At 42.7% G+C, this 21068-nt stretch overlaps 1 protein-coding gene across 5 annotated transcripts in view; it reads right to left on the minus strand.

Annotated features, from left to right (window-relative positions):
- Nucleotides 1-21068, minus strand: part of myo3b (myosin IIIB) — a 107580-nt gene that overhangs the window by 36056 nt on the left and 50456 nt on the right. For 4 of the 5 annotated variants that reach the window (XM_035750101.2, XM_035750104.2, XM_035750103.1 and 1 more), the window contains 8 exons: nt 15023-15102; nt 6273-6293; nt 5290-5367; nt 4796-5001; nt 2912-3023; nt 2620-2782; nt 2308-2388; nt 672-768 (listed from right to left, as the gene is read on the minus strand). In XM_035750101.2, the coding sequence (XP_035605994.1) occupies nt 672-768; nt 2308-2388; nt 2620-2782; nt 2912-3023; nt 4796-5001; nt 5290-5367; nt 6273-6293; nt 15023-15102 (838 nt within the window). The remainder of the gene's footprint in view (nt 1-671; nt 769-2307; nt 2389-2619; nt 2783-2911; nt 3024-4795; nt 5002-5289; nt 5368-6272; nt 6294-15022; nt 15103-21068) is intronic. The other variant, XM_035750102.2, reaches the window with a different exon arrangement.

Consider the following 21068-nt stretch of genomic DNA (forward strand, 5'->3'; position numbering starts at 1 on the left):
AAGAAAGGCATTGATGTTTATGGTTATTGGAGCAAAGATACACACCGCATCGATTATATGCAACGCAGGACACGCTACATAAACTAGTAATATCATCAACCATGTGTAGTTAACAAGTGATTATGATTGTTTGATTGATTGTTTTTTATAAGATACATTTAATGCTAGCTAACATCTTACCTTGGCTTACTGCATTTGCGTAACAGGCAGTCTCTTCGTGGAGTGGAATGAGAGGCAGGTGGTTAGAGCGTTGGACTAGTTAACTGTAAGGTTGAATGCCCCGAGCTGACAAGGTAAAAATCTGTCGTTCTGCTCCTGAACGAGGCAGTTAACCCACCGTTCCTAGGCCGTCATTGAAAATAAGAATGTGTTCTTAACTGACTTGCCTAGTTAAATAAAGATTAAATAAAGGTGTAATTAAAAATAAATAAATAAAACATAAGAATTGGCCAAATCGGTATCCAAAAATACAGATTTCTGATTGTTATGAAAACTTGAAGTCGGCCCCAATTAATCGGCCATTCCGATTAATCGGTCAACCTCTAATGGAGATAACTGAACCCTGCTGTCTGTGGCCAGACTTTGGAGCACCCTAATCATTAGGGCCTAATGGATACATCAACACAATCACACACTGAATATACCACTGGTAAAGGGATGAAGAAACTGACCCAAAATACTCGTTCCTGTCAGTGTGGCCTCCTGCCCCTGGGTGAGATCTGTGCCTCTGGATTCCATGGTCTTTACGCACTCGGTGGCCCCTGTATGCTGTGGATACAGTAATATGAATACCATCAATGCATTATTATCTGGGATTTAAATTCATTTCAGAGTATTAAGCTATGCTTAACTGCACAACTTAAACTAGATGAGACAAAGAAAAAGGACACAAGATGTTATTTGGAATAGTTTAAAGAACACTCATTAGTGTGGCTTGGGCAATTACTGACTGGCAACTAACAAAGCCTTGTTACTTACAATTTAGTAAACAAAGATGTTATCCAAGTGTAAAAAATCCTACCAGTTAGTGGTACAAAAGTTGCATCCACTTTCCATCAATCCAAAAAAGGAGGGATTCATTTTCAAAACAATATGTGATGACAAAAGGGGACCCTAATGGATGGCACTAAACAAGAGCGTGCCACGCTATTCAGTCAAAGGGCTTTGTGTTTTAGTTGTAAAATTACACACAGTGAAAAAGAATGTTGGAGTACATTGTTGAGCAGCTCTATTTTCCATGGTCTAATCTGATCGATGGTTAGCATGCCCCCCAGGCCCTGCTGAGATCTGAGGAGCCACCAGACTCATACATTTGAAAGGCATCTGTTTATTTAAAAAATGCAAATGCGGCCCACCTCAAAGGCTATAAGCTGCAGTGAACACACAATGTGAGCGTGTTGGAGTGTTCCGTCGGGGGGCTGAGGCCCCACTTATGTCAGGTTTGGCCTTCTCCTCAGCCCGTCCGCCCACACACAAACACGTCAATGTGGAGGTCTACAAAGAGATAAAGAGCCAGGGCCGACAGCGGGACCTTTCTCACACCAAAAAACCTGTTTACCTATTCCACAGCGTTATTTACAAGGGTTTTAATGGAGGACATTTACACAAGGTGTGCAGGCGACTGATATGCTCCATGTGCCAGATGAGGGCAGCCCTTAGGAGAGCCACATAAAACAATGCCAAATCTCCTCCCCCCCAGCCCTCCTCTACCCCTCCTCTCCCCTGCCCCTCTTGGCACCGTCCCTTGTCCTCCAATGAGAGGCTCAAAGGAGTGGGGGAGGCCCGCAAAGGTTAATGTGCCCACTTTGATCTTCGTCAAGGCACACTGAGTATGAATTAATTTACATTTCAGATGAAAAGGTTGACAGTATAAAAAGGCATCTTGTTTCTGGTATGTGAGAGCAGTGTAATAGACTGGGAATTTGACAGAGGAAGTTGTGAGGAAACAGAAGGGATAACCCCCCCCTCTCTTGCCTTTACTGGGAAAGAGATGAAAGGAAAAAAAGGATCTCAATATGCACTGTTCTTCTGAAACATGGGGACCAAATGCTGCCCAAACTTTCAAAAGCCTTTCCTTATACATTATTAATTAATTATTACGGTTTCATGGGCTGCTTATTGAGATCAAAAAGGTATTTCATCAAACCATAAGGTTTTCAGACCCTTATTCATTTCTCTTAAAAATATATTTAAAAAAACTCCAAAGCACATAATTTGGATATAGAAGTACATGACATTTTCAGAAGTGCCCTATTTCGTGTGTTGAGTACTTCTGAGAACAATACAACCACATCTGCCATGCTTTACCTGATTGTATGCAAACAGCCGCGTCTTCCCTCTCCTTTCTGGTTCGCTTGAAATTCTGCCGGGTAGTGTGGCCCCTCCAGGCTACAGAGAGAAATAAGCTACTGATCAACCTCAGTCAAACAATATAGACGGCACATACAACATGAGACCCCACTTCAAAACAGAGCACAACCAGGTGGCAATGAACTCTCAGAGGTCTTATTATCTACTCTGAAGCATTGCTCTTTTGGCTTATATGGGTCACACTGTGGTTATCAAACTAATCTCTTTTATGAAGTATAGTCCTCCAGATTAGGCCAGGTGGATGGCTACCTGACTGGATGACGACGGCCCCACGGTTCCTCTTCTCCTTCTCTCTGCGGTAGCGCCTCGCCCCCAGCCAGCCCTTGGTGTAGGCCTGCATCACCATCACCCGTGCTATCAGCTCTCTCAGCAGGAGGTTCAGCTGCTCCACATGGTAGTACTTCAGGAACACCTGACATACAGTACACCCAGGGAGCTTAACATCGAAGCACCTCAATCCATGGACAAAGTTGCGATGCCATCCGTATGTTTTGAAACAAGAATCACTATAGTTTTCCCTGGCTAATCATCATCACTTTACCTTTGTCTTCCCTAAGACCCAGTTCTCTAGTTTGGCCCGCTCCAGTATGGCAACGGCATTTTCTTTGCTGGAGTCAGGCATCTGGTGAGCCCGGAAAGCAAGGTAGTAATACCTATAAAAGGGGGGAGAGGGAAAGATATCTGACTTTTATCATAGGTAATCATATTTTTTTGCTGTGATTCCGTGTTTTCGGACAGTTCAGAAACGTGCCTTTCATACAACTTCCAAATATATTTCTATCTAAATTAATTCAATCGCCATCCGTGGATCAGTGCACAAAGAAAACGAGGCTCACTGAGGCATGAGTCACTAACAGAGGCCTATTGTCTGAGCTTTTCTGAATGGACTATGCTCTCTTATTTCAATCACTACACAGATGACGCCCATCTGTGTTAATCAGCTCCAGTGCATGTCTCTACTTCATTGTCTAAGGCCCTTGACTGTCCCGCCTGTCACAGTTTATAAAACACCCGCATAGGACAGAGCTGATATAACTGTTTGTTCAGGGACATCAAGGCTCCCAAACTGCTGGTTCAATCCTTGTGTTCTGGTGTTGGTCAAAGAAAAGAAAAACAACAATGGAGATTGAAGAAAATCGTCTTTGAACCCCCCCCCCCACCTCATCCTACAGCCTTTCATTCTAATTCCTGTTGATACCTGTTCTTTCTTTGATGGTAAATACAAAGCACACTCCTTCGCAACATCAGACGAGTCTTTGATATGAGAGCACAAATTTAAATCAGTTTTGCACTAAAGGTGCAGTTTAACTATTGAGTCTGCCAGAATTATTTCTGCCTGGCTTGAATGGGATAGATTCAATGGCAAGGTTGAAAGCCAGGGACATGTCAGGATACGGCCTCCTGTACTCCACACAATAGATAGGTCAAATCAATCTAGTAACAAAACAGGACAGTAGCTTTAAACACTGCTAAATGAGAATCTAGACCCTCCTCACACACACCTGCATGTACACATTCATTCTATCTGAGGGTTAAACGGCGATTGTCAGGTGATGCACTATCACTTTTAACACCAAATCAAGTGAACCCTCAACTAAAATAGCCTCACCAACAATGTCGGAGAATTGGGACAGGCAGAAGAACGACATGTGGTCATTCAAGGTTTCCTGCTTGAAATCCGGCTAAATTAAACACACAATCTTTTAAAAGCTCCCCTAGAGCAGCGAAACTAACCAGGCATCCCACTGCTTTTTACACAGGCCACAAGCACAAGCCCAAGCTAATTAAATTGTACATCATATTAAAGCGCCCCATTGGAGGTGCCTGGAATATTTTTCAAAGGATAATTGATCAAACGTAGGTTCCCTACGTTTTCCCAAGGACCTAGTTTGAGTATGTATTTTATTCTTGATGGGTCGAGGAAGGTTTAAATCCTTGTTTTTTTCAATAGATGGAATTCTTATTATGCTCACACTGGCAGATGTTGCCAGACATTTGAAAAACAAATATAAACCTTATCTTATATCTGTATCTAACCCAATTTCGTCATTACTTCATTACCCACCTGGGGAATAATGGGGTTCGGACTATGGACTGTGTCCAAGACACTGAGCATAAAAACAAACCCTTAATGAATAGTAAAGAAAGAGGAATTAAAATGTCTATGGTCAGCCTCAGAGTTCCTCTCTGTTTGAATTGTGCCCTTAAGAGAGTTGAACACACACAGTTAAGTGAGTTGTACAGGATATAGCCAATTAGTGAGCCTATTGCTGTGCTCAAGTTTGAACTCCCATCTAATTAAGGAAGCCGTGTTTTGTGTGATGTAGCACACACAGTGCGCGTGTTCCGCTCTACCACTGGGGTTGTGTCGGCACTCAGAGTGCACATCTAGCGCCGCGGCGCCCGGACTCACTGCAGTTGTTACCTGTTAACAAACTCTTCGAACAGGATGCGGTGGGAGTAGCCCTGGCGGCGGATGTTCACTGTCTCCAGGATCCCGGTGTAGCGCAGCTGCACCATCACCCTCTCCTTAAAGAAGCGCAGCGCCTGTCTGTCATCGTTGGGCTTTATGCAGCGCACAAAGTGGGGTTGACCCACCACCATCTTAGACAGCAGATCCATCAGGGAGTACTGCCAACGCAGTGAGGAGACAAAGCAAGGCGACGGGGGCGGAGCAAAGAAGGTGACAGGGATTATTCTTTGCATTCTGCATTACTTCCTAATGTCATCGCGGAATTCACAGATTCTGTGCTGATGCTGTTTTGTTATTGCGTCAGCAAAACAATATTTTTACTGACACACTCCTTGATAAAAATCAACCCAGAAATTAAAACCCTTTTCCATTTTTGTACTGTATTAGAGGTCAATGAAAAACATTGCCGAAACGGAATGATTGGGTGTGGTGATGGTGATACATACCCGGAAGTAGGAGGCCACTGTCTGTCTCCTCATGTTGGTGGTTTCCTCAGGGTGTCGCATCATCTCCATGGTGTCCACCTAAACACAAGCTGTCCCATTAACCCCTTCCTCACAATGGGATGGACGTGAATACAGTACATTGTTGCTTGTACTGTGTTGTCTGGGAAGGGTAGCAGCACCATAAACACTTAAGGCCAACAGTGTAGAGAATGGATGTGTACAGCTGAGGGGCATGGGAGAATTGCAGCTAGCACTGCAATGTATAATGAGGCTTGCCATCTCAAACCAGATAGTCCTTCTAACAACGGATTAACGAGGACACAATATAAGCATTCTAATGGCCCGCACACTTCATGGCTTCATAAAAATGAATGACGCAATCAATATTTTATAGTAAGTCTACACAGCAAAGTGCATATCTTAATACTTATTTCATCTTAGCACAGGGGGAAAGGTATGTCAAACATTTTCTGAACAACTTCATGCCGTAATTGGATGTCTTGACAGCGTCTATGTTGAACGCTGTTCAGACAGAAGTACCAGCAATCATCCCCTTTCTGTTCAACTACTTCTGCTCATATATTTTAACAAGGGCCGTCCATACGTCTGTACTAGTTCAATCATTTGTTTGCAATGATAACTTTTACCAGCTTCTTATCTATTAACTGTTTAGAACTTTACACAGATTTTGATTGGGCAAAGGAGAACATGCATTTTACATCAATCATATTTCAGAGTTTGACTCATCGTTACCATGTACTTTCTTTACACAGAGTAAGTATAGTAGTGTAGCTCATAGGCTGGTTTTATGCTTTACAAAGAGTGTATGAAAATGTCACAATATCAAACCACAGAGAAATTGAACCCCTCCACGTGATACCAGTAGCCAGCCATTGGAAACAGTGGAAACAGTAGAAAAATAAGAAAGTCATGCAAGATAAGGTAGAAGGTAAAATAAAACAACAACCATAGGCTGTTCTTACCTTCAATAGGTATTTGGGAGACTGAATACAGGAAGGTGTTGTTGAGAAACATGGAATGAAAGGAAATGATAAGAGGATAGACAAGAAGTAAAGAGTCTGAAATCAACCTTAAGGGGTATTGCACCAAAAATCATAATGTGAGTCATGTCTTAATATACAATATTTGACAATTGACAAAATCTTAACAGGACATTATGATTTTACTGCATGCTTCCCTTTAAAAGAGGTTAGTTCAGACAGTGAGAGATTATTATTATATTATTATTATTATATTATATTATTATGAATAGAGCAACAGAGTATTTTTCTTATAATTACTTTTATGGTACACTAAGTCAGTGAAGTCTGTTAAGAACAAATTCTTATGTACAATGACGGCCTACCCCAGCCAAACCCTAACCCGGACCCCACTGGGCCAATTGTGCGCCCCCCTATGGGATTCCCAATCACGGCCGGTTGTGATACAGCCTGGAATCAAACCAGGGTATGTAGTGACGCCTCTAGCACTGAGATGCAGTGCCTTAGACCGCTGCGCCACTCGGGAGCCCAGAGCCTTAGTCATGTGTGCAGGTTTGTCTGCACACATGACTAAGTGGCTTTGGATAAAAGTGTCTGCTAAATGGCATATAGTATTATTATATATTAGGTTCACTTCACTAGTTAATAGGGAAGATATAAAACCAGATAACCAGAGGGCTGGAGCAGGATGTAATTGTTTATGGCCTAACTGTGGCCTCATTTTGGCTAGAGGCCTGTAACATGATGTTCCAACAAACATCTACCATTCAACATGTTGTTCTTTACAATAGGAATTGTACGAGAAAGCCTTTACCAGCAGTCATCATTTAAAGCCTCCTTCCTAAAAGCTGTCGATGGGGTAAAGCACTGAGATTTGCCCCCTTTTAACGATGCATTTTTACAGTGTCAGGGGGATCCCAGTTAAGGGTAGAGCATGGTGCACTTGGACCCAAATCGTTCTCAACGTTCAAATGATTCAAATTGTTTTCAATGATCTCGCAAGCTGCTACAATGGACTAACAGCTCAAGTAAATACAATGTCAGTCACAACTGCCTGAATCTGAACAATACTACCAGATAGCGTGGAGATAGACAGCACCACGAGCAAGACAGAGAGGATAGCCAGTCACAAGGGAATGCTATGTTGTGTTTGATTTCTAACAGTTAGTTTTTGAAGTACTCCCTGTGAACTCATACACAGGGCTCTATTTGAACAAACCTAACGCAATTGTGAATCTTAGCGTTGGGCGGTCGTGCAATAGGTTCGGGGGATGTGTCAGAAATATTTGAGCTATTTTCACAAACACAATTATCGGCGCAGTTGGTGGCGTTGGCGCAAAAGAGATGGATTTTGATGAATAAACAAGTTGTGAGTGTGTCGAGGCTTGGCCCATCACTGGCCAATCAGAACGTGCTCCATAGCTAAATACAGGTATGTGCTTGCTTTGAGTGATGCATTTAAGTTATTTTATGTATTGCCTTGGAATCAACTCCAATTCCAATGTTAGTCCATTAAAGTTTGTTAAACAGCTTACAGAAACAAAATACGTAATACATGTATCACTAGCCACTTTAAACACTGCCACTTTTATATGTTTACATACCCTACATTACTCATCTCATATGTATATACTGTACTCGATACCATCTACTGCATTTTGCCTATGCCGTTCTGTACCATCACTCATTCATATATCTTTATGTACAGTGGTGCAAAAAAGTATTTAGTCAGCCACCAATTGTGCAAGTTCTCCCACTTAAAAAGATGAGAGAGGCCTGTAATTTTCATCATAGGTACACTTCAACTATGACAGACAAAATGAGAAAAAAAATCCAGAAAATCACATTGTAGGATTTTTTATGAATTTATTTGCAAATTATGGTGGAAAATAAGTATTTGGTCAATAACAAAAGTTTCTCAATACTTTGTTATATACCCTTTGTTGGCAATGACAGAGGTCAAACGTTTTCTGTAAGTCTTCACAAGGTTTTCACACACTGTTGCTGATATTTTGGCCCATTCCTCCATGCAGATCTCCTCTAGAGTAGTGATGTTTGAGGGCTGTTGCTGGGCAACACGGACTTTCAAGTCCCTCCAAAGATTTTCTATGGGGTTGAGATCTGGAGACTGGCTAGGCCATCATAGAAATGCTTCTTACGAAGCCACTCCTTCGTTGCCCGGGCGGTGTGTTTGGGATCATTGTCATGCTGAAAGACCCAGCCACGTTTCATCTTCAATGCCCTTGCTGATGGAAGGAGGTTTTCACTCAAAATCTCACGATACATGGCCCCATTCATTCTTTCCTTTACACGGATCGTCGTCCTGGTCCCTTTGCAGAAAAACAGCCCCAAAGCATGATGTTTCCACCCCATGCTTCACAGCAGGTATGGTGTTCTTTGGATGCAACTCAGCATTCTTTGTCCTCCAAATACGACAAGTTTTTACCAAAAAGTTATATTTTGGTTTCATCTGACCATATGGCATTCTCCCAATCTTCTTCTGGATCATCCAAATGCTCTCTAGCAAACTTCAGACGGGCCTGGACATGTACTGGCTTAAGCAGGGGGAAAAGTCTGACACTGCAGGATTTGAGTCCCTGGCGGCGTAGTGTGTTACTGATGGTAGGCTTTGTTACTTTTGTCCCAGCTCTCTGCAGGTCATTCACTAGGTCCCCCCGTGTGCTTCTGGGATTTTTGCTCACCATTCTTGTGATCATTTTGACCCCACTGGATGAGATCTTGCGTGGAGCCCCAGATCGAGGGAGATTATCAGTGGTCTTGTATGTCTTCCATTTCCTAATAATTGCTCCCACAGTTGATTTCTTCAAACCAAGCTGCTTACCTATTGCAGATTCAGTCTTCCCAGCCTGGTGCAGGTCTACAATTTTGTTTCTGGTGTCCTTTGACAGCTCTTTGGTCTTGGCCATAGTGGAGTTTGGAGTGTGACTGTTTGAGGTTGTGGACATGTGTCTTTAATACTGATAACAAGTTCAAACAGGTGCCATTAATACAGGTAACGAGTGGAGGACAGAGGAGCCTCTTAAAGAAGAAGTTACAGGTCTGTGACAGCCAGAAATCCTGCTTGTTGGTAGGTGACCAAATACGTATTTTCCGCCATAATTTGCAAATAAATTCATAAAAAATCCTACAATGTGATTTTCTGGATTTTTTCTCTCATTTTGTCTGTCATAGTTGAAGTGTACCTATGATGAAAATTACAGGCCTCTCTCATCTTTTTAAGTGGGAGAACTTGCACAATTGGTGGCTGACTAAATACTTTTTTGCTCCACTGTACATATTCTTCATCCCTTTACACTTGTGTGTATAAGGTAGTTGTTGTGACATTGTTAGGTTAGATTACTTGTTGGTTATTACTGCATTGTCGTAACTAGAAAAACAAGCATCTCACTACACTCGCAAAAACATCTGCTAACCATGTGTATGTGACAAATAAAATTTGATTTGAAATAACAAAATGTACAGTAGACCTATCCCATCTTTGCTAAATTTGTTAACTTGAACCTGTTTGCAGTCCACATTGTCCTCTCACTGCATTTATTTTCAGCAAACTTAACATTGATAAATATTTGTATCAACATAACAAGATTCAACAACTGAGACAAAAACAGAACACAGACATGTGACTAACAGAAATTGAATAATGGGTCTCTGAACAAAGGCGGGGTTAAAATCAAAAGTAACCGTCAGTATCTGGTGTGGCCACCAGCCGCTTTAAGTACTGCAGTGCATTTCCTCCTCATGGACTGCACCAGATTTGCCCGTTCTTGCAGTGAGATGTTACCCCACTCTTCCAGCAAGGCACCTGCAAGTTCCCGGACATTTCTGGGGGGAATGGCCCTAGCCCTCACCCTCCAATCCAAAAGGTCCCAGACGTGCTCATTGGGATTAAGATCCGGGCTCTTCTCTGGCCTTGGCAGAACACTGACATTCCTGTCTTGCAGGAAATCACGCACAGAACAAACAGTATGGTTGGTGGCATTGTCCTGCTGGAGGGTCATGTCAGGATGAGCCTGCAGGAAGGGTACCACATGAGGGAAGAAGATGTCTTCACTGTAACTCACAGCGTTGAGATAGCCTGCAATGACAACAAGCTCAGTCTGATGATGCTGTGACACACCGCCCCAGACCATGACGGACCCTCCACCTCCAAATAGATTCCGCTCCAGAGTACAGGGCTCGGTGTAACGCTCATTCCTTCGATGATAAACGCGAATCCGACCATCACCCCTGGTGAGACAAAACTGTGACTCGTCAGTGAAGAGCACTTTATGGCAGTCATGTCTGGTCCAGCGATGGTGGGTTTGTGCCCATAGGCGACATAGTTGCCAGTGATGTCTGGTGAGGACCTGCCTTACAACAGGCCTACAAGGCCTCAGTCCAGCCTCTCTCAGCCTATTGCGGACAGTCTGAGCACTGATGGAGGGATTGTGCGTTCCTGGTGTAACTCTGGCAGTTGTTGTTGCCATCCTGTACCTGTCCCGCAGGTGTGATGTTCAGATGTACTGATGCTGTGCAGGTGTTGTTACACGTGCTCTGCCACTGTGAGGACAATCAGCTGTCTGTCCTGTCTCTCTGTAGCGCTCTTAGGCGTCGCACTGTAGGGACATTATCATTTATTGCCCTGGCCACATCTGCAGTCCTCATGCCTCCTTGCAGCATGCCTAAGGCACGTTCACGCAGATGAGCAGGGACCCTGGGCATCTTTCTTTGGGTGTTTTCATAGTCAGTAGAAAGGCCTCTTTAGTGTCCAAAGTTTTCATAACTGTGACATTAATTGCCTACCGTCTGTAAGCTGTTAGTGTCTTAACGACCGTTCCACAGGTGCATGTTCATGAATTGTTTATGGTTCAATCTGGTGCAGTCCATGAGGAGGAGATGCACTGCAGTACTTAATGCAGCTGGTGGCCACACTAGATACTGACTGTTACTTTGCATGTTCATTAATTGTTTATGGTTTATTGAACAAGCATGGGATTTTTACAAATTATCTTTGAAAGACAGGGTCCTGAAAAAGGGACATTTCTTTTTTACTGAGTTTATGTGTATACTGTCTTTCATACCATCTATTGCATCTTGCCTATGCCGCTCTGTCATTGCTCATCCATATAGTATATGTACACTACTGGTCAAAAGTTTTAGAACACCTACTCTATTCAGGGGTTTTTCATTTTTTGCAATTATTTTCTACATTGTAGAATAATAGTGAAGACATCAAAACTATGAAATAACACATATGTAATCATGTAGTAACAAAAAAGTGTTTAACAAATCAAAATATATTTTATACACTGCTCAAAAAAATAAAGGGAACACTTAAACAACACAATGTAACTCCAAGTCAATCACACTTCTGTGAAATCAAACTGTCCACTTAGGAAGCCACACTGATTGACAATAAATTTCACATGCTGTTGTGCAAATGGAATAGACAACAGGTGGAAATTATAGGCAATTAGCAAGACACCCCGCAATAAAGGAGTGGTTCTGCAGGTGGTGACCACAGACCACTTCTCAATTCCTATGCTTCATGGCTGATGTTTTGGTCACTTTTGAATGCTGGCGGTGCTTTCACTCAACAGTAGCATGAGACAGAGTCTACAACCCACACAAGTGGCTCAGGTAGTGCAGCTCATCCAGGATGGCACATCAATGCGAGCTGTGGCAAGAAGGTTTGCTGTATCTGTCAGCGTAGTGTCCAGAGCATGGAGGCGCTACCAGGAGACAGGCCAGTACCTCAGGAGGCGTGGAGGAGGCCGTAGGAGGGCAACAACCCAGCAGCAGGACCGCTACCTCCGCCTTTGTGCAAGGAGGAGCAGGAGGAGCAATGCCAGAGCCCTGAAAATTACCTCCAGCAGGCCACAAATGTGCATGTGTCTGCTCAAACAGTCAGAAACAGACTCCATGAGGGTGGTATGAGGGCCCGACGTCCACAGGTGGGGGTTGTGCTTACAGCCAAACACCGTGCAGGACGTTTGGCATTTGCCAGAGAACACCAAGATTGGCAAATTCGCCACTGGCGCCCTGTGCTCTTCACAGATGAAAGCAGGTTCACACTGAGCACATGTGACAGACTTTACAGAGTCTGGAGACGCCGTGGAGAACGTTCTGCTGCCTGCAACATCCTCCAGCATGACCGGTTTGGCAGTGGGTCAGTCATGGTGTGAGGTGGCATTTCTTTTGGGGGCCGCACAGCCCTCCATGTGCTCGCCAGAGGTAGCCTGACTGCCATTAGGTACCGAGATGAGATCCTCAGACCCCTTGTGAGACCATATGCTGGTGCGGTTGGCCTTGGGTTCCTCCTAATGCAAGACAATGCTAGACCTCATGTGGCTGGAGTGTGTCAGCAGTTCCTGCAAGAGGAAGGCATTGATGCTATGAACTGGCCTGCCCGTTCCCCAGACCTGAATCCAATTGAGCACATCTGGGACGTCATGTCTCGCTCCATCCACCACAGACTGTCCAGGAGTTGGCGGATGCTTTAGTCCTTTAGTCCAGGTCTGGGAGGAGATCCCTCAGGAGACCATCCGCCACCTCATCAGGAGCATGCCCAGGCGTTGTAGGGAGGTCATACAGGCACGTGGAGGCCACACACACTACTGAGCCTCATTTTGACTTGTTTTAAGGACATTACATCAAAGTTGGATCTGCCTGTAGTGTGGTTTTCCACTTTAAGTGTGACTCCAAATCCAGACCTCCATGGGTTGATACATTTGATTTACATTGATCATTTTTGTGTGATTTTGTTGTCAGCACATTCAACTATTTAAAGAAAAAAGTATTTAATAAGAATAATTCATTCATTCAGATCTAGGATGTGTTATTTTAGTGTTCCCTTTATTTTTTTGAGCAGTGTATATTTTCATTTGTTTAACACGTTTGTTTACTACATGATTCCATATGTGTTATTTTATAGTTTTGATGTCTTCACTATTATTCTACAATGTAGAAAATAGTAAAAATAAAGAAAAACTCTTCAATGAGTAGGTGTTCTAAAACTTTTAACCAGTAGTTATCACGTGAGCAGAAATGAGTCGGGAGACAGGCGCAGGAATGCGTAATATTTTTTTTTATTAAGCCCAAATTACGGCGTGCCGTGTAAAGGCACGGGGACGAAGACCAAGCAAACATGTAACAAAACACAGGGTAGAAACCAAAAACAAAAGAGCGAGGTGTACCTCGAATAAATAACACACGCGCACAATGATTAACACATGGGACGAGACCCGTAATCATCTGCCCAATGCACAATGGCACGAAAGCCAAAACACACAGCACAGGTACTCACACGCACCAACAAACATTGTAACAATAATGGGCCGACAACGGAAACCAAAGGGCACACTTATACAAGTACTAATCAGTGGGAATAGGGGACAGGTGTGCGTGATGAAAGTTCCGGAGGGATCCGTGACAGGAGTGGAAATATTCCTATTCCATTCCTTTACTTAGATTTGTGTGTATTAGGTAGTTGTTGTGGAATTGTTAGATTACCTTTTAGATATTGCTGCACTGTCGGAACTAGAAGCACAAGCATTTCGCTACACTCACAATAACATCTGCTATCCATGTGTATGTGACCAATACAATTTGATTTGATTTTGGAATGCGACATTCGACGAGCAGGTGTCCACATACTTTAGGTCATGTAGTGTATAATGTTTTATTGAAACCATCGTACAGATCGCATTTACACTTCTCCAGAAGTTGCATTGCATGTGTGCCACGGACGTTCTCACCATAAAACCAGTACAGTGAATCATTCTAATAAGTTTGTTTTTAATAAAATTAAACGAAAAACAAAAAATTGGGGAATGTCAGCGCACTGTTAAAAAGGGAATGTCAACTCACTGTTTTGCTCCTCTCAAGCATTATCTTTCAATAAAGCTTTGCTGATTAAGATTTATCTCCAAGCGGTCTCGCGAGCCAAACACTTTATGTATGGTCTTGACTAGCCTACTTGATTAAATTGGCAAGGACAAAAAGAAAACAGCCTTCATTGAGAGGAGGGGGGGCTATGTGTGGTGTTTAATCAAATACATCGAAATGGGGAAAAAACATAACTGTTTTATGTTTCTAAATATGAAGTATCCAGGCACCAAAAGCACATCTTGTCCCATGTGCAGATGGGCTGTGTTTGTCACGGCTGGATAAACTGCATTTCCGCTGTCAAAATTCATGCCATAACCAACTGTGTTTCTGCTAAAACCAGCTTTTGGTTGGTCTTTTTGGACTCGTGTTTTTAAGGACACACCTCCAATATTTCCACCCCTCCCATCTGAGAGCAAGCGAGCTGATGTAAGACAGGTAAATTGCGAATCTGGCGTTAGAGCAAAGAAAAATGCCAATGTGCCAGTTTTTACATGATGAAATTGCAAACTTAACGTAAGTTTAACACCAGCGCTGCTTTAATGCCAGCCAAATATAGAGCCTAAAGAGTGACATGGTCTCAACTTGGATAAAATAATAGCCCTTAAAAGGGTTTAAAGGATCCTTCGGGATACTTCCCAAGAGACAGATGAACTCATGGACAGCATTTTTAGGTCTCTGCATCCATTACGAAGAAAGTACATTTCGAGAGCCAATGCTCAACTTCCTTTAAAATGCACACAAAGACAAAAAATTGTATCCGCGAGTTCATCTGACTCTGGGGAAGTAGATAAAGGGCTTCATTTACAAAATCCTGAAGTATCCCTAAGGGAGAGAGAGCCCACCTTGTTGCGTCCTGAACTGAGCTGGGGTGGCAGTGACCTTGAAGCAGCAGTGACTCTCGCCCTGGAAGTGGCCAGATTACCTATTCAAACCAACACAGCAAAGCAACAAGTCAATACAATCCCACATACTTTATGAACACCTGCTCTTTCTATGACATAGACTGACCAGGTGAATCCAGGTGAAAACTATGATCCCAAATCAGTGTAGATGAAGGAGAGGAGACGGGTTAAAGAAGGATTTTTAAGCCTTGAGACAATTGAGACATGGATTGTGTATGTGTGCCATTCAGAGGGTGAATGGGCAAGACAAAAGATTTAGGTGCCTTTGAACGGGGTATGGTACTGTAGGTGCCTGGCGTACCAGTTTGTGTCAAGAACTGGGTTTTTCACACTCACCAGTTTCCCATTTGTATCAAGAATGTTCCACCACACCATAGGACATCGGGCCAACTTGACACAACTGTGGGAAGCATTGGAGTCAACATGGGCCAGCATCCCTGAGGAACGCTTTCGACACCTTGTAGAGTCCATGCATAGCAAATCAAGTTAACTGCTGCTTTCAACAATTATGTCTCTTGAGAGCAGGCCAGTTCCATTGTGGACCAGTGTGTTGGGTAACCCTTTAGGTAGACAGAAAGGGCAGTTTAGGACCTCACCAGTCTGAGCTGGATCTCACTGCAGTGCTACAGTCACTCCTGGACAGACGAGAGGATATGACCCGAGCATATGCAAGACAGTCAGAAACATTTCAAAGTTTCTGCACAAGATGTCCAAATGTTTTCTCTGGCTATATCTTCAGAGGCTAAACTGTGATTAATAGCAGTGAAAGAAGCCTTTGAAGCAGGATTGGTGACATCAAAGTCCTAATCCATGGGTGGCAGGATTTTTATAATGAGTGGGAAGTATCTTAACACATTTCAAAGGGTTTACTCCATGAATAAACAATAGCTGCACAGATGTGCCACACACACCTTGGAAAAATATGGCACCAGAAACAGGAGGCAGTATTAACCAGGCTGCAGTGTACAATCCGAAGAAAACCTTTGTTTTCGATGAAGCTAAAGCTGAATTGACAGACAAACAATCATCCTCGATTTCAGATAGACCCGTACATCAATAGACAAAGATGAGGTCATTCCTTTCACTATAATATAACACTTTAGGTCAATTCTCAAGGGTTAATGACTGAGAATGATCAACCTAAAACAGCTATGGTGTTAGATCACAATTCTGTTGTTCCAAAAGACGAACAGTCAGTTTATATTCTACAGTATGACTCATACAGTTTTGCATCTCTGGAGAGGTAGCAATCAATTTTTGATGGGTTAATTAAAAGTCAGATCACGTCTAACTTTAGAACATGAATGTCCTGCTCTCGCCAAAGGCTTTGTTTCAGGCCAAATGAATGTTTTGTCACATCACACTCACACAGCTGTAGTCAGGACAGTCCACAACATTTGATGTCAAAAAGCATATATAGTAATTACATCAATGGTAATAACAATGACATTGTGTTCAGGGTCTGACAGTCAAACACTTTACTGTTCATATGTCTGTAAGATCCAGCAACAATATTCACGATATGGTATTTAGGAACTCTCCCTTGTCTAATTCAAATTATAAACTGGGTAGTTTGGGTACTGGATGCTGATTGGCTGAAAAAGCATTTCAGCCCTGTGTATACCAGACAATATACCATGGGTATTATGCAAAAATACTTGTTTAATGTTCTATTTATGTTGGTAACTAGTTTATAATAGCAATAAGGTACCTCTGGGCTTAGTTGTCTATAGCTAATATACCACAGCTAAGGGCTGTATTCAGGCACTTTGCTTCACATCGTGTCTAAGAACAGTCCTTAGTGGTGGTATATTGGCCATTATAAACTGGGTGGTTTGAGCCCTGAATGCTGATTGGCTGACAGCCGTGGTATATCAGACTGTATACCACGGGTATGACAAAACATGTATTTTTACTGCTCTAATTACGTTGGTAACCAGTTTATAATAGCACTGTGATGACTCTGCAATGCATCGTGCATAAGAATAGCCCTTAGCCGTGGTATATTGGCCATATACCACACCCTCCCGTGCCTTATTGCTTAAATATACCACAACCCCTCAGGCCTTATTGCTCAAAGGCAAAAAAAAGCCCTTTATCTACTTCTCCAAAGTGGATACCATTTATGTATCTGTGTCCAGTTTGAAGGAAGTTAGAGATAACATTGGCTCCCGAAACAAACTAGCTTAGCACAAAGACTAGAAGTCTTCAGGTACAGCATGCTAGCTAGGGAAGTAGATAATGGGTCTAAATGCCAAAATTCTGAACTATCCCTTTAAGTCTACCTCTACCTTATTACTTAATGCTACAATATGTAACATTTTGGGGCGACATGACCAAATTCACATAGAAAGGCGAGTTATAGATCTTTAAATCTCATTGAAAGCAAGTCTAACAAGTGGTAGGTAGATATGTTCTATGTGCACTATTAAGTTTAGTTTTGGAATCTTTTACTTTTGGTTTTGTACACCAGCTTCAAACAGCTGAAAATACAATATTATTGGTTATGGAAAATATATTTTACAGCGGTTTAGATGGTACATTGATTCTCTACACAATGTCTGCTTGTTTTGTCACCTAAACTGAAATTAGGCTAACTATTAGAATTTTAGCAACCAGGAAATGGCAGAGCGATTTCTGCATAGTGCACCTTTATGTCTACATTTGGAAATTTCAAAAATAATATTTGTTAGATCAAAAAATTGCACAGTATTGCAGAAATTATTCAATCATGTAAACAACCTAATCACTGTAAACAACCTAAAACAGGGCTAGGAAAAGAAATGTCAGAAATCATCATCTTATGTCTGACGAAAACAAACATCTTACAGGCCAAAACACACAAAGACGGATCTCTCAGAATGGTGCCCACAGACAAATGGTGTCAGGTAGCCTCGTGCTCAAGCAGGGACGCGCTGCAATTAGCCAAAAGTAAAGCTGGATGGATTAATTGGAGTCGGTCTTGTGCAAATGAAGAGCCCTCTCTACTCTCCCCATTAGTGCTGCTGGGCCAGATCATCTGAGCACATTTGTCATGATGAATTAGTGGCTGAGTGTCGAACGGGCCCGTGGAGTGTCACGGTGCTTTCACGCCTCTCACTTGCATGACACCATCAAGGGGAGATGAAGGGGCTGTGTTATGATGAGGGAAGCTATGACAGTTGTACCTAAGCCTCAAAACAGACACTCTTCTACTGCTTTCTACATATATTCCTAGGCGGCTCTTATTAATTCATTATTTTGTGGTTCCTTATCGACTTATGACTACATGATTAGTGCATGGGTTAACTGTCTCTCCGCTCAAAGATTTCTTGAAACATGTTAACACCGGAGATGTCCAGCATAAAAAAAAAAATCCTTATATCATAAAACTGTAATGAAGTCAATGGCCGGTTGAGAAACAGCGCGTTTCTGTCCGTTGGTAATTCTAGCATAGTATTCATACTGAGCGCATACGGAGTGGGAAGGAGTCACTGCTGCACTTTAAATGCAGTGGAATGTGGTTTTACGTCTAGCATGTAAGCTTATGCCTTTTAATGTGCATGGGCCATCAGCAAAACATTTTTTTCAATCGCTTAGGTAATTCACCTCTCTGACTAAGCCTGCACCTTTTCTTTTTGAAAACCAGATAACATCCTCTTACTAAAAACCCACCGTGCCTATTCTCAATGTTTGGAGTCATCATCACAACTGTACAAAATGGTATATATTCGCAAAAGGGTTAATCACTAGAGGCTGTAGGGGTGTTGTGAGAACAGAGGAGGAAGTAAGGGGGTCCATCGCCCAACAGGTCATCCTGTCTTAGGGAGCAGGCGGTGGTGGAGGATCACACTGATCGCTTCTGCTTCATGCGTGTTGCTCTTGGCATGGGCTGCCGCCACAGATACACAGAGTGAGAGAAGGAGAAAAGAGAAAAAGCCATCCCTGGCATCTGTGCGTACACTTTGAAAATTAAGCCCAGCAAGAATCCTATAGAAAAAGAAGTTCAAGCTGGCAGTTGTATTGGGTTTCTATTGACAAGAATAGTCAATGTGCCTGGGATTAAAAAGCAATCCCACGTTCAATATGACACCTCCCTACATTCTTTTATGAGTGCCAGTGCGCGCCTTGTAGTTCAGAAGCTATGGATCGAGCTGTCGACACAGGGGACAATCAAAGTTGTAAGAGAGCAGCCTCTTAGAGCTGAGTTTGCAGAAGCTACGTGGATATATCTCCCTTCTCTCCCGCTCTCTTTTTTGAATAAATGTGATCTGGAAACTCAACTCAGCAACCAAGTAAATGAGATTATGGCAGCCATACCACTCCCACATAACCAGCAACCTTTACGCCCAGAGTTAGTTGATTTCAATGCAGAAAAGGGTCATCAGAATCGGACTGCTGACTAAAAACATTCCTGTGATTAGAGAAAAAAAAGATTAGAGTTTAACTTAAAAAGGAAAATTACACCCAAAAACTATATTTTTGGTGGATTGTTGATATGTCCGCAATCAAGTTGAGACACAGTATATACAGTGCATTCGGGAAGTATTCAGACTGATTGACTTTTTCCACATTTTGTTACGTTACAGCCTTATTGTAAAATTGATTAAATTGTTTTGTTTCCTTATCAATCTACACACAATACCCCATAATGACAAAGCAAAAACAGGTTGGTATAAATGCTTGCTAATTGATTAAAATAAAAAAACGGAAATATTACTTTTACTTAAGTACTTAGACTCTTTACTCAGTACTCTGTTGAAGCACCTTTGGCAGCGATTACTGCCATGAGTCTTCTTAGGTATGACGCAACAAGCTTGGCACACCAGTACTTGTGGAGTTTCTCCTATTTTTCTCTGCAGATCCTCTCATGCTCTTTCTGGTTGGAAGGGGTGCGTCGCTGCACAGCTATTTTCAGGTCTCTCCTAAGATGTTCGATCGGGTTTGAGTCCAGTCTCTGGCTGGGCCACTCAAGGACATTCAGAGACTTGTCCCAGAGCCAATCCGGCTTTGTCTTAGCTGTGTGCTTAGGGTCGTTGTCCTGTTGGATGGTAAATCTTCGCCCCAGTCTGAAGTCCTGAGTGCTCTGGAATAGGTTTTGATCAAGGAACTCTCCGTACTTTGCTTCGTTCACCTTTCTGTCTATCCTGACTAGTCTACCAGTCCCTGCCGCTGAACAACATCCCCACAGCATGATGCTGTCACCACCATGCTTCATTATAGGGATGGTGCCAGGTTTCCTCCAAACATGATGCTGGGCATTCAGGCCAAAGAGTTCAATCTTGGCTTCATCAGACCAGAGAATCTTGCTTCCCATAGTCTGAGAATCCTTTAGGAGCCTTTTGGCAAACAACAAGTGGGCTGTCATGTGCCTTAAACTGAGGAGTGGCTTCCGTCTGGCCACTCTACCATAACAGGCCTGATTGGTGGAGTGCTGCCATAGATGGTTGTCCTTCTGGAAGGCTCTCCCATCTCCACAGAGAAACTCTGGAGCTCTGTCAGAGTGACCATCAGGTTCTTGGTTACCTCCCTGACCAAGGCTCTTCTCCCCCAATTGCTCAGTTTGGCCAGGTGGCCAGTTCTAGGAAGAGTCTTGGTGGTTCCAAACTTATTCCATTCAAGAATTATGGAGGCCACTGTGTTCTTGGGGACCTTCTCCAGATCTGTGCAGTGACACAATCTTGTCTCAGAGCTCTACGGATAATTACTTCAACCTCATGGCTTGGTTTTTGCTCTGACATCAACTGTGGGACGTTATATAGACAGGTGTGTGCCTTTCCAAATCATGTCCAAAAAATGTAATTTACCACAGGTGGACTCCAATCAAGTTGTAGAAACATTTCAAGGATGATCAATGGAAACAGGGTGCACCTGAGCTCAATTTTGAGTCTCACGTATACTTACGTAAATAAGGTATCTGTTTTTATCTTTAAATACATTTGAAAAAGTTTCTAAAAACCTGTTTTCACTTTGTTATTATGGGGTATTGTGCATAGATTGATGAGGC

This window comes from Oncorhynchus keta, chromosome 34, assembly GCF_023373465.1.
Source record: "Oncorhynchus keta strain PuntledgeMale-10-30-2019 chromosome 34, Oket_V2, whole genome shotgun sequence".
NCBI lineage: Eukaryota > Metazoa > Chordata > Actinopteri > Salmoniformes > Salmonidae > Oncorhynchus > Oncorhynchus keta.